The sequence below is a fragment of the Mus pahari genome, chromosome 21 (genome assembly GCF_900095145.1).
Source record: "Mus pahari chromosome 21, PAHARI_EIJ_v1.1, whole genome shotgun sequence".
Classification (NCBI taxonomy): Eukaryota; Metazoa; Chordata; class Mammalia; order Rodentia; family Muridae; genus Mus; species Mus pahari.
This window is the reverse complement of record NC_034610.1, coordinates 3,383,327-3,397,252: the sequence shown is the minus strand read 5'-3', so window position 1 is coordinate 3,397,252 and position 13,926 is coordinate 3,383,327. Positions and strand designations below refer to the sequence as shown.

General features: G+C 43.4%; 1 protein-coding gene across 3 annotated transcripts in view; it reads left to right on the top strand.

Annotated features, from left to right (window-relative positions):
• Rsph3 (radial spoke head 3) overlaps window positions 1–13,926 on the top strand; it is a 50,564-nt gene that overhangs the window by 21,696 nt on the left and 14,942 nt on the right. Inside the window, exons 4-9 of one of the 3 annotated variants that reach the window (XM_029533039.1) lie at window positions 2,748–2,893; window positions 3,871–4,074; window positions 5,864–6,026; window positions 9,358–9,444; window positions 9,856–10,109; window positions 10,164–10,213. In XM_029533039.1, the coding sequence (XP_029388899.1) occupies window positions 2,748–2,893; window positions 3,871–4,074; window positions 5,864–6,026; window positions 9,358–9,444; window positions 9,856–10,109; window positions 10,164–10,199 (890 nt within the window). In that variant the 3' untranslated portion in view covers window positions 10,200–10,213. Of the gene's footprint in view, window positions 1–2,747; window positions 2,894–3,870; window positions 4,075–5,863; window positions 6,027–9,357; window positions 9,445–9,855; window positions 10,319–13,926 lie in introns of those variants that run through there. The other 2 variants (XM_029533040.1, XM_021221504.2) reach the window with 2 other exon arrangements.

The following is a 13,926-nucleotide window of genomic DNA, read 5'->3' as shown; positions in this document are numbered from 1 at the left end:
AAGAGTAAACCACAGGACTGGGCCAGTGCTAGGGTTATTTGAGATTTCCTTTGTCAGTACAGTTAATCTAAATCTCTTCACCTTAGCCTCAGGCAGACTCTTAAGACAAGGGCAAAAGGCAGCCACATTCTTCAGCAAAATGTCACAAGAACAATCTCTAGGCAATATACTAAAATTCTCCTTTGAAACCTTTTGAGCCAGGACCCCATAGTTCAAATCACCCTCAATTCAGCTATCTTCCATGTTCCAACTAGTATGGCTTATTAAGCCCCATTTAAAGCTTTCTGCTGCTTTACTAATCCAAAGTCCCTAAATACACATTCCTCCAAATACAATCATGGCCAGGCCTAACACAGCAATACCTCAGTCCCTGGTACCAACTGGTCTTAGGGTTTCTATTGGTGGGATAAAACCCCGGGACCTTAATAAGTAATTTGGAGAGGAAAGGGTTTATTCAGCTTATACTACCAGATCATGGTTCATCAGTGGAAGAAGTCAGGGCAGAAACTCAAGCTGGAAGTCAGGGCTGGAATCTGGAGGCAAGAGCTGATGTAGAGACCATGGAAGGTGCTGCTTACTGTCTTGCTTACAGCCCAGTCTTATGGAAGCATTTTCTCAATTGAAATTTCCTCCTCTCAGATGACTCCAGCCTGTGTCAAGTTGACATAAAACTGGCCAGCACAATTTCAAAGTAGGATTATTACTCACAACCCAACTTGAGTTACTATTCTTTTCAAGGCTGACAAGAGAGCATTGCAGCTCTGTGTAGACATTTTACTCGTCTTTCAGGGAGCATGAACCCACTCATTTTTAGTCATCTTTCACACTGGCCTGCCTCCTTCGCTCTCTTTGACTTTGCACACGGGTGCCTCTAAAGCAGGTTCCAGGATCCCTGCTTGTCTCGCTCTCGACTGCAGAGACTCCTTGTGGGGCACTGAGGAGGCACTGACTGAGGATGTCCATAACACAGGAACCCTGAGTGGATGTGTAAGCAGCAGATGACGTTCTGAGTAAATGTGTATTGTTGACATGTGCTCCGGACCCATGGCAAATTGGCAAAGCCTTCTGCTCTGAGTGTGAATGTTGACCGTGTGCAAGTATGTGTTTATAAGCGATTGACCAGTGTGTGCAAAAACAAGCAACTGCCGCTTTCTCGTCCCAGATACGTACAGCCTGAGACTGCTTGCTACAGACACTCCTACAGACTCTAGCTAACCACTTCCCACTCCATCCCGTAATGTGCATACATAATGTGCTGAGACTGGGTTGCTGTGATAGTGGGGTGCCACTCCATCAGAGTGGGCATAGCCCACCTGACCCCAGCCTTTCTGTACACGTGTCTGTGTGTCTATCCTGTCTTAATTCCCTCACTGCCCCTAGTCAGCTTTCTAGGACCAGGCTGTGCTGGACAAGGCATTTCCTGTTGGCAGAGCTTTGGTAACCTGACAGTACGTGGGGTTTTCTTTAGACTGGTATCACTTGAGATTCTCCTTCCATCCAGTGAAGGCCATGGGCAGATAACCATGATTATTTCTAAACCAAAAGCAAAAGAGTAAACCACACTGCTCCCCCGGCAGTGGATGAGTGGATGTCAGTGATTAGCCACCCTTATGATTCTGACAGCTGAGACTTAGTGTTGGGCCTAGGTGTGTCTAAAAGCTGTGAGTGTGACCAACTCAAAAATGTAAGCTCAAAACATGAGAACTTTGCTAGTGTGGGGGGGGGGGGCGTTCAAGACGAGCTTCATGCCATCTGAATATTGACTGATAGAGCCCCTACTTTTTATTTACTGCTGCCTCTGGCCCTTTACCTGTTACTCTCTTGTGTTAAAAAGAGTCTATGTGGGGCTGGTGAGATGGCTCAGTGGGTAAGAGCACCCGACTGCTCTTCCAAAGGTGCAGAGTTCAAATCCCAGCAACCACATGGTGGCTCACAACCATCCTTAGCAAGATCTGACTCCCTCTTCTGGAGTGTCTGAAGACAGCTACAGTGTACTTACTTATAATAAATAAATAAATCTAAAAAAAAAAAAAAAGAGTCTATGTGAGGAGTAACTCTGATCGTTCTTACACATGAGGAGACTGAGGGCAGACGGCTATATCTTGGCTGGATCCTGTACTCAGTATTTAATGCCAGTGTTCAAGTTCTTCTCATGGTGCCTGCCACCTGCCTCATCGAGGTATCAATGTGACACATGTCTGCACGTGTCTGTTTCTAAACTATGCATAGGGAGAATACCAAAGAGCAGGGTGATTTGGTGCATGGTTCTTAAAATTCCCAGGCACCTAACACACTTAGAGCCAATGCTCATTTACTAAAGTTGCAGTCTCTGCCAGGTGCTGTTACCTTTGCATCTCAGACACCTACAGTCTCCTGTTCTCCTTTAGTCTCGCTTTACAATGAAAAGTCCAGGGTGCTTCAGCCATGATGAATGTTCTTAGCTCAGTGTGTAAACTGAGCCTCACATTTGAGCACTTTCGTTCTAAGATTTACTTTCTAATTCATTTTATTTGGTATCATTTGTGTTTAGGGCTTTATTTTGTTGTTTTGAGTGTTGAGCTCACACTCACTGTTGATGCTGGGTTGGCCTTAGAATTGAGATCATCCTCCCTCAGCCTTTTAAGTGCTGAGATTTGCAGATAAGTGCCCCCGTGCCTGGTAACTTAATTCTGCTTGAAGTGAGCTGATATTAATGCCAAAAGTGGACCATAATTAATTGTAAGCTCCATACATAATGTTCTTTCTAGAATTATATCTTGAAGAAATTGCTGACCGCATAGTTGAAGTCGACATGGAATGCCAGACAGATGCATTTCTGGACAGACCACCAACACCCCTCTTCATTCCTGCCAAAACTGGCAAAGATGTGGCCACTCAGATCCTGGAAGGAGAGGTACAGTGCATCCTTTTGGCTTCCCTCTGACTTGAAAAATGACATCAAGGTAGGCTCAGACAGAGCTTCACAGAGGCAAGGGCCATTTCCCAATCAGGCTCATATTTTGGATTTCTTCCCAGATATTACCTATAGTAGTTTTATCCTGTAGTACTAAGAATTGTTTTCAAGTATAATATTTTGATCGTTTCTACTTTCTGATGAAAAATAAATTCATTACACACATTTTTACACATTCAGTTTTGCTTACATGTTTACTTGATGTGTGTACCTAAGATCTGTACCAAATGAGAAAGAGGACTACCCTTTGTATAAGAGATTCCATTCTCAGTGACTCCACAAGTCATCTGTAGAGCACATAACTTTTATGAAGGGACTGTATGTTTAAGGACTCTAAATAACATTTTCATCTCCACATGGAATGCGTGAACAGGCCAGTTTGTGGAGTTAAAATCAATGACTACATGAATCAGAATGTGGAGAGGTGAGAATAAAGGAACTTGAAAAAACACATTTAAATTTGAAAATGAAGGAAGTTTTCAAGCTCTGCAGAGAAAGTGGTGACTTATTAGGCTTGAGTCACTTCAGATGGACACTATTCTTATTCCTTACTTCATTCAACTGTCATTTTTTAAGTTTTTTAAGGCTAGTCAGTGTTTAACAGAAAAAAAAAAGAAAAATATGAAAGACAGGACATGCCCTTTAGTTTCAGAATTCCAGCTTAAAATCATTAAGTGTTAGACTTCACATTGATAAACATGGATTTCCTTGATTGTTTTAACTTAATAGATTTTTGCTTTAATCAGAATGTTCCTCTCTATACCTTGTAAGGTTGTTTTGAGAGTTAAAACAGACACAGTGGCAGTAAGTGTCTGACCCACAGGTGACACAGCAATCTCCTGTTGTCATCCCCTTCATATTCTTGTCATACATTTGATTCATGATTAAAATTTTGTTTGCTTTCTTTTGTGTTTAAGCTTTTTGACTTTGACCTTGAAGTCAAGCCCATGTTAGAGGTTTTGGTGGGGAAGACGATCGAACAGTCCCTTTTAGAGGTGATGGAAGAGGAGGAGCTAGCCAACCTGCGGGCCAGTCAGTATGCATACGAAGAGATAAGGAATGTGGAGCTGGCTGAAGTGCAGCGACTGGAAGAGCAAGAGAGAAGGCACCGAGAAGAAAAGGTACAGCTGTCTGTCTGTCTGTCTGTCTGACTGTCTTGGTCTTTTACTTCCTCTCTTATTTCTTTGGGATCGACACCAGAGCCCATGCTGGAGCCATCCCCTAAGTACAATACTCAAAACTGTTCCTCAGTCTCTTGGCCGCTTCATACATTATGTCCAAATTCACATATAGCATACTATGAAACCAGTAATCTTTTTTAATAAATAGTAATTACTTATATGAAGAACACAGCACAGTGAGAAATGTTTATGAAAGAGACCCACAGCCTTCGTTGCTCAGACCTCTCTGATAGATCACCAATCTCTCACTTATGTTTTGTAAATTCCACCTTCTATTAATGTATGTAAGTCAGCTTCCCAAAGCTACCAATGAAGTGCAGGATCCTCAATTACATCGTCCAACTGGTGGTGCTCTTAAATGTCAAGAGCTTGAAAGGAGCTCTAGAGAAAGAATTCCTTCATTTGTCATCATCTAATGGCAGCAAGAGAAAAGGAAGGAAAGAGGCAGGAATGCCAGGCTCACGGGGATGGGGAATCGGCAGATAGCTGGTGACCCGGCTAGAAAAATCTACACTCAATTATATGTACAGGTCTTTCTGGTATTGACAGTGCATGTCAGTCTTTCTTACACACTGAATACATAAAAGGTAGTGCCAGGTAGCTCGGGAGGCAGAGGCAGGCAGATTTCTGATTTCAAGACCAGCCTGGTCTACAGAGTGAGTTCCAGGATGGCCAGGGCTACACAGAGAAACCCTGTCTTGAAAAACCAAAAAAAAAAAAAGGTAGTGCCAGAATACTTAAACCAATGAGGACTATTTCCCAAAGAGCCCCAGGTACATTTGTAGGCAACTGCTACTATGACATAATCAGCTGGTTTTATATTTTCTCCAAAAAATTAATGATTCTTCCAAAATTAGTAATGGTTTATATGAAGAACAAAGGTCTCTGTAGGAATGTTCTGTGCAGGTCTTTGCTTGCATATATAAGATAAACACTGACTACAGAAGCTCTGCTGAGACAACCAATAAGATATTTACAAAGTATGTATTTGCTGTCAGGAAGTGGATCATGGGAACAACTAGAATATAAGTCATCTACATCTGTATTTGTTTTTAAACCTTGAAGATAGATTATTTGAAGAGTACGTTAATTCCCCCACTTTTATATGGGCACATACAAAAGCATTAATTAGCTTTATAGATGTTATTTGACCTAAAGGAGACAACTACACACACACACACACACACACACACAAAACAAGCTTTCATGATCTCTAAAGCCATGTTAGCCTTACTAATTCTAAGAGGTATAAAAACAAGTCAGATCATTGGTTGATGTTCTTCAATGAAAGATACATAAGAATATAATTTCAAATAAGTACTACTTTATGATGTCACTAATAACAAATATATATCATTATCTGTCATGGTTATTTTAGACAAGGTATCCCTGTGTAACCTAGCGTAGCCTTTAACCCACCACTCTCCAGCCTCAGTCTCCTTAGTATAAGAATTAACAGTGTGTGCCACTGTATCCAGCTGCCATTATCTTGTTGATAACATTCATACACTAAGCATAGAAATTATTTTACTTGAAAATGGGTCAGGAAATGAGTTTGACCTTGGGCTCCTTTATTCATAAACTCAATGCCCACTAGTTGCTCAATGTGTCTTACATTGTGGTGAGTCCTGGACTGACACACTTCCACATCCTTAGTCTCACAGTCCTCGTGCCTGAAGGAACAAACTACTCAGATCTCCATATGCAGTGACATCTTTTCTCTTGGCAGGAACGCCGTAAGAAACAGCAGTGGGAGATTGTCCATAAGCAGAATGAGACATCACAGAAGATCTCAGCTCGGGCATTCGCTCAGCGGTACCTGGCTGACCTTCTCCCGTCTGTCTTTGACAGTCTCAGGAATAGTGGCTACTTTTATGATCCAATTGAAAGAGGTTTGTGGACACTTCTGTTAGATTCATTGCTATGCTGAGGATATCCTTACTGGTTCAAACTTATTTCATGTGTAAGATAGATCGCTGCCCTGTGTTTTTGTAGTCCAGGCCAGTGTGTCTCTATTGATAAGCAGGATTATGCACTAGAAAAACTTGGTATGAAAAGCATGGGTTAGGTCCCAGTTTCATTGCTTTATGATCATGAGTTTTCTCATTTTGAAATGATGAATTTTTTAGAAATTAAGTCATAAAGTATATGAGATTTTATGAACATTCACTCATTCTGTTTCTATAGAGAACTCTGGCCATCACATATTTTGGCACTAGGTGTGGTCCTACAGCAACAGAAGTATAAGGATGAATTTTTTTTTAAGGATCTGGAACATCCCAAGCAGTGATGGTGTATGCCTTTAATCTAGCACTCAGGAGTCAGAGACAGACATATCTCTGAGTTCCAGGCCAGCCTGGTTTACAGACAGGACAGCCAGAGCTATGCAAGGAAAACCCTGTCTTGAAGCCACCCCACCCCCACCCCACCAAAACAAAAAAGTATATGGTACTGGTTTTCCAATTTGCTAACACCCACAGTTACTAAAGCCTCTGCTAGAAGCATGGCCGGCAGTAAAACCTGTGATGTGAACTAGTTAGCCAGCTTATCTAGACAAATGCATTTGATTATATTGATTCCTCTATTGTGAGTAGCAAGGAGTTTAGTGACTCTGTATTTAAAACTTTTGACAAATTATGGAAAAATAAGACAATGATGCTGGTTGATTGTTCCTAGTATCTCTGGGTAAATGGACAAAGCAAACAATGAGCCCGTGATGCAGTGAACCAACTGCTAGCATCCTAGGTGATGGGTGGAGGACCACCATGATGCAATCCACTGCCTCCAGATGTGTACAAAAGACTATAGGGACTAAGGTTCTCTCCAGCAGCCATGGAGCTAGAATTGCAGAAAATCAAATGGAAGCGCTGACAGTTGATAAGATTGGCTGAATTCAACAAAAATTCCACTCCCAGCCTGGTAAAGAATAGCATCCTGTAACTTGGGGTGGGGATGTGTGGGAGGCCCCTACTGGGGCAGAGAACTTTGAATTCTCAAACTCTGGAGCATTCGTCTCACCTGAGGAAGTCTCTCCACCCTTAGCAGAAGTGTAGTACCACTCCTGGTACTAAAATTTGTATCAGTGAGGGCTCTGAGAAGCAGTTGGTAAAGGGAAAGAGCCTGTGTCCGGCTCGTCCAGCAGTCGGCTGTCTCCTGACAGTCCAAGGATACAGGAGGAACTTTGGTCCATATGGCCGGACATCTCAGTTAGTCTTCAAGACTCTAAGAGCAGTGCGGGAATGAGCTTGCAGTAAGAGTGAGGGCAAGAGGCTGGAGAGCAGAGCTTCCCCCTTGTACGTCCTCTGTATAGGTTCCCCCGGAAGTGCGGCCCGGGGTTAGGGTGAGTCTTTCCGCCTCAAATAACCCAGCCAGGAGAAAATCCCTCTCTGGTGTGTCCAGCTGCCTCTGCTTTGGTAACTGCCGACGCATCAAGTAGAGAACTGAGCATAGCCTGCTCAGGTGGAACTGCAGCACCCGTGTTCAGTTCCCACCCTCCTATGTGTTCTAGCTAGGTGTGTCAGTCAGCTGTCACTGAGACAAATTACCTGGGGCAACCAGCTTAATGGCTGGAAAGGCTGGTCGTAGCTCAGGGTTTTAGGAGTTTCGGTACATGATCATATGGAGTCATTTGACTCCATTGTTGCTGGGCCTGTATAGGGAGCACACAGGGGATCAATGCTGGGAAACAAAAGGCTCCCAATAACCCCTTGTCTTAGGTAGAGTTTCTATTCCTGGACAAGACATAACCAAGAGGCAAGTTGGGGAGGAAAAGGTTTATTCAGCTTATACCTCCAAACCGCTGTTCATCACTAAAGGAAGTCAGGACTGGAACTCAAGCAGGTCAGGAAGCAGGAGCTGATGCAGAAACCATGGAGGGGTGTTTCTTACTGGCTTGCTTCCCCTGGCTTGCTCAGCCTGCTCTCTTATAGAACCAAAAACTCCCATCCCAGGGATGGTCCCACCCACAAGGGGTCCTCCCCCCTTGATCATTAATTGAGAAAATTCCCCACAGCTGGATCTCATGGAGGCATTTCCCCAACTGAAGCTCCTTTCTCAGTGATAACTCCAGCCTATGTCAAGTTGACACACAAAACCAGCCAGTACACCCCTTCAAGAGCAGACACTCCCCAGCAAGAAAAAACACTCTCAGCTGGGGACCGGGCTTCTGCACGTGAGCTTTAGGGAAATCATTAGGTTCCAAACCATAAAAGTAGACTTTTTACTATTGCTCACAGAGAGCAGTAATGTTTTGTTTTCTGTTACATAGTCCAAAACTTAAAAATGAAAATCTTACCCGAGATATGGCATATATATTAGGAAATTCAATATTCTACTTTCCCCATTATCATCCTATTAAATAACCATATGGTGCCTGCCCCTAAAAACCATCTTGAAACTTAGAGTGTGGATTGCTATGGGCAGGCTTGTTAAAGTGCTTGCATAGTGGATATTCCACTGAAGTCAGAGCAAAGTTCCTTCTAACAGAAGCATTTAGTCCCCACTTTATCTGCAGTGCTTTCTGAACGGCCCCTGCTCAGACCCCCTTTCAGCTGGTCAGCTTCCACCGAGCTCTGGCCTCCAGGGAGGTGTTCTTCTTCCAGCATTGCTGGTCCCCAGGTTTGCATCCCACTTCAGTGCAGTCTTCTCTCTGCCCTCCCTCCTTGACCCAACTCAGTTTTCACTGTGGAAAACCTCATCATTTGTAAAATACTGCTTCCACTGCAGTGAAGGGGAAGTTAACCAGAGCACATTTAGAGAATGTGGCAAAAGCTATGTTATGTGCCCTGGACTACTCGCCACCCAACCCTACCTGCCCCTGGGGGTTGGAGGTGAGGTGGCCCAGAGTCTACACAGACTTCCGCCAGGAGCGGGTGAGAAACAGCAAACTCATCTGAACGCTGCTGCAAGCTCCTTTAATACCCTCCACCACACCCCGTTGGCCCCAAGAAAGCATCTCTTCTAAACAGCAGTTCCTAATTGGCTGGCATTGTCTGCAACAGCAATCCTTGATATCTCAGGCAGTCATCAATTAGGTCCTCCTGCATGAGGTGCTTTTGCGAGTTCCCCAGCATTTTCATAGAGGTGGCCCCAATGTTCCTGTTACATTCTGTGAGTGTATTTAATATTTTATGTTGAACAGAGATGCTGATCAGTGTATATTAGGGAAACACAGCCTGTTTGTGATGACTTGCAGAAATGGCTTACTGAAGTTCTTTATTGCAGATATTGAGGTAGGATTCCTTCCATGGCTAATGAATGAAGTTGAAAAATCCATGGAACACAGCATGGTGGGAAGAACTGTGCTTGACAGTAAGTTACCGTATACAGAGCCATATCTGAGACTTCTTGACAGTAAGTTACCTTATACCAAAGCCATATCTGAGACTTCTTGACAGTAAGTTACCGTATACAAAGCCATAACTGAGACTTCCAAGACCTGCTAGTGAGGGACACTAGTGTTGGTGACAGCTATTAAACTTTGAGGCTGTCAGCTATATTAACAAGGGCACAGTATTCACCCTCTCTCATTTCATCATGTATCTTCTATTGTTGCTTTGTACATGACATCTTCAAAGACAAACAGGCGTAGCCTGTTGAAAGCCTTGATAGTTAGTTGTGTCTGCTAAACAGGTAAAGGCTGGTGGGGAGGGGAGGCTAGGGGTGTTTGTGTTTGTCTCTAAGGAAAGTATGGAAACTCAAAATGCCCTCTGAACTTTTCAGTGTTGATCCGTGAAGTGGTTGAAAGAAGGATCAACGATTACGAGCGTAAGGAAGCCATGCCGCCTGCTCAGAGGACAAATGATGTGATTAATGGTCCTAACACAGTGACAGATCCCTCGGTGAGTTTAGAAATACAGGAGTCAACCACATTGCACACCCAGAAGCCAGTTTTAGACACAGACCCCTCACAGGCAGCACCATTCCAAGAAAGCAAGCCTGTGGAAGAAGGGGAGTCCTTATGGCAGAGTGACCAATCAGAACTGAGGGAGTCTATAGGGGAGGAGCTGTCACAACCAGAAGGATCACTGGAGCCAGAGAGCAGCTCAACATCTGGTCAGTTATAGTGCAAGGCAGGCACTGGTGCACATGACCCAGACTTTAGAAATCGTGATACTTAGCCACTAAATCTTTTTGTATAGTTGGCTGAACAAATCAATTATGATAAAAAAAAAATAAAATAAAATAAAAATGATACTTTCATTTATTTAACAATATTCAAAGACCATGTTGTCTTGCTAATAAGAGTCTTGTCCAAGCACTAGTCCCCCATTACTCTCATATATAGCTAGTAAGTGTATCTCTTCGTAACCCTCATCTTGTGGGCTAGCTTCTTTTTGGTGGGTCTCATATCTCACTGAGTTAATAGGTGCTGTCAGCCATTAAGCTTGTCTTCTCTGTTGGAAACTAGCCCGTTAACTCTGTAAAGAACACCTAAGTGCACTCCCGAAGGCTGGGGGGGGGGGAGTGGTAAAATCTGAGTCCTTGCTTATATAAAATTAAACAGCCACCCCCGCAGCATCAGTACCTGACAAGGCTCACTGACTGATCTGGACCTGGTACTTTTTGAATCTTTTTTCATATCTCATCCATGGGCAAGTTTCAGGCAATGCCAATCACAGTGAAACAGTCCCCACCCCCCACACACAGCCTCTGTTGCCAGCTGGTTGGAAGTGCCCAGACCTTTTGTGGGCTATTTAGACTCATGCATGATCCAACATTTAGAAAATATACATGTTTACTTTGTAACTAAAAAAGTGTTGTTTATATATCTTTTTTACCAAATAGTATGTCTAGTTAATGTAAGTTGCTTGTCTCTCAAAAGTGTTGCAAGGTGCTGTGAATTATAGGAGGCTGTAGTATACAGAAGAATTCCTCTTGACTCTTAACTCAGCTCCTTGGGACCATTTCCTTCAGTAGTGGGATGCACAGAGGACCGTCTCAGCCTTACAGCTGCTGGCAGTAACTGAAGCCTGCATTGTCAGACATTCAGTCTAGCCATAGAATGCCAGCGGAGATAGAATCTGCAGGCATGAAGTGGTGTGACTAATTTACATATCCACTGTAATTTCTTAAGACCAGTGATTATACATATGAATGTGCCCAGTTCTCCATGTATTATATCACAAGACTGCTTAAACGTCATGGGAGCTTCCTGAGTCGTTTAATCATGTTTATATTTCCATCTTCCTTTATCTAAGTCAGCCAACAGACATGAACAGGTACCTGCTACATGTCAGGTACCAAGCAGGAGCTACAGACTTTGGGGCTACAGTTCTGAGTAAGACCTGCATGTACTCTCAGAGGCTAGTAGTCTGTCTTGAGTACAAGCTGCAAACGAAGATCCCAAACCTAGGCAGTGCAGAGTGATGTGCAGCAGGTAACAAATGCAATGAGTTACTGTAACCAGAGCCTTGGTGAGACTCCAACCTCATGAGCTTCCTGCTTTACCTCTGCCCTCAGGAGGCACTGAGTACAAATATGAGTTACTGCACTGCAGAACATGAAACATTCAATTCTTTGTTACCCACTTCTGGCCTACATCACCTGTGTTAAACAGTCCCAAAATTTTGATTATGGTTGTTGCTAATTATTAAAATTATTACTAATTTAAATTACAGGTTATTTAAAATTAGAGGCTAATTGCTTTTGCAACAATTTCTTCAACAATTTCATACTTGTATTCCACACTCTCTTTTATCTCTCTTCCATTTGTTAGCCCTCTTCGGCTCCCTACAACACCCTCTCCCAAATCTGTGTCTGTTTTGTTCTATGACCCACTGAGTTTATCTAGGGCCATCTGTGTGACCATGAGTTTGGGACTGTTGGAGCCTGGTAGGCTCCCCAGTGGGTACAACTAAAGAGATGACCCCCCTTCTCCCAGTGTCTGTCTGTAGCCAGTAGCTCTGCAGGGGGCCCCATGACCTCCCTGCTTCATGACTGCTGGGCAGACTTGTGCAGCCCCAGTACAGATAATTGCAGCTGTTGTGAGTTCAAGATTATGATAGCTGTGTTGTATCCAGAAGGCATTTCACAGCCTTGTGTGTCTTCCAACTCAAGTTGTCCTGCCCCTCCAGTGTTCTGTCTCTGAGCCTTTGGGGGTGGTATAAAATGCCCAGTGTAGGGCTGAGCTCTCAACCACCAGTTTTCTCGGCACTTGAAGTTTCTTTCTTTCCTTCTTGAGATCTATTTATTATGTATACTGTGTTCTGCCTGCATGTATGCCTGCCGGCCAGAAGAAACACCAAACCTCATTACAGATGGTTGTGAGCCACCATGTGGTTGCTGGGAATTGAACTTAGGACCTCTGGAAGAGCAGATAGTGCTCTTAACCTCTGTGCCATCTCTCCAGCTCCACCTTGAGTTTCTTTGTAAGCTTTGCTGATAAAGCTTGGAGTACTGTTTCTTGTCTGTGGTAAGACAGAGTAACACTGTGCCAATTCAAACAGCAGTAGTCAATCCCTGCTACATCTGTGGCTCCCTCGGCCATGTGCCTTTGACCACTCTGCAGTTGTTTGCTGTGTAATGTATGTAATGTATGCTGTGTAATTCCACAATTTATTGGAGTATGTGTAAGTTCAGAGATCCCACATTGAGACAGGCTTAGTCTTGTCATCGTCCATCCTAGAAAGAAACAGATAAGTGAGAGATGAGGGTACTGTACCTGAGAGGAAAGAAGCCAGCTTTATATTATCTGGATACAAATATATTGGGTAAAGAATTGGCATTTTCATTATTTATGAAGAGTTACCTCAGGCAAACATGGAGTGCAGTAAAGAGAAGGCAGCAAGCTAAGGTTCCTTGTATGACTGGTCCTAGCCGTAAGCACCTGCTCCAGCAGGTGTGTGAATAGACACCTTCATCTCCATTGACTTTACTGACATTTGCTAACGCTCCGTTTGTTAAGCCACCATTCCTGCTGTTTGAGCTAGCACTGAGATGACAGCATAGGCAATAAACATGTAGTCATATCCACAGACTGGAATCATGGCATGGATCCCACATAACTGGAAAGAAGCTCAAACACCATTTACCCTATTTAACATCATGAGGTCGGAGCCATGTGAGGGAGGCTAGCGTAGCCTGAGAGGCCCTCCAAGACCTTGCAGGGCCTGGCTCAAGCCACACCTTCTGGGATGGGATCTGTACCTGTAAGCAGCTGACCCTCACCGTAGAGGAGGGCTCTTCCTTCCTCAAAGCTCTGCTTTGTGGAACTGGGGAAAGAACTCACTTAGTGGGGTTTTTGTTGCCTATTTCTTTTATTCCAGCAAAGTTTCACCACATCATCCAATTTTACCTAATTTCGATTCTATATGTTTTGCCTATTCTAGAAAGTTTGATATGTTCTCCCTTAATCTTAATGTATTGTGTAGCAAAGTAGTCTTGTCTGTTTTTCCTGAGCATATCTAATGTGAAGCCATTCTGCAAAGCCTAAGCTTGGGCTTCATTTCCCCATTCATAGAACCAGCAACCAATACCCGTCATTTCTCAACTCTACTGGTAATGTTAACTAATTTTTTAAAGTAAAGTTCAAAACAAACGTTTGTCAGTATACTGATTCATGGTTTTTAGAAAATAAGCATTTTTTTTGTTTTCTTTTTGTTTTTGTTTTTCGAGACAGGGTTTCTCTGTGTAGCCCTGGCTGTCCTGGAACTCACTCTGTAGACCAGGCTGGCCTCGAACTCAGAAATTATTACATTTCAAATGCTATCCCAAAGTCCCTATACTCTACTCCCTGCTCTACCCTACCCACCCACTCCCACTTCTTGGCCCTGGTGTTCCCCTGTATTGTGG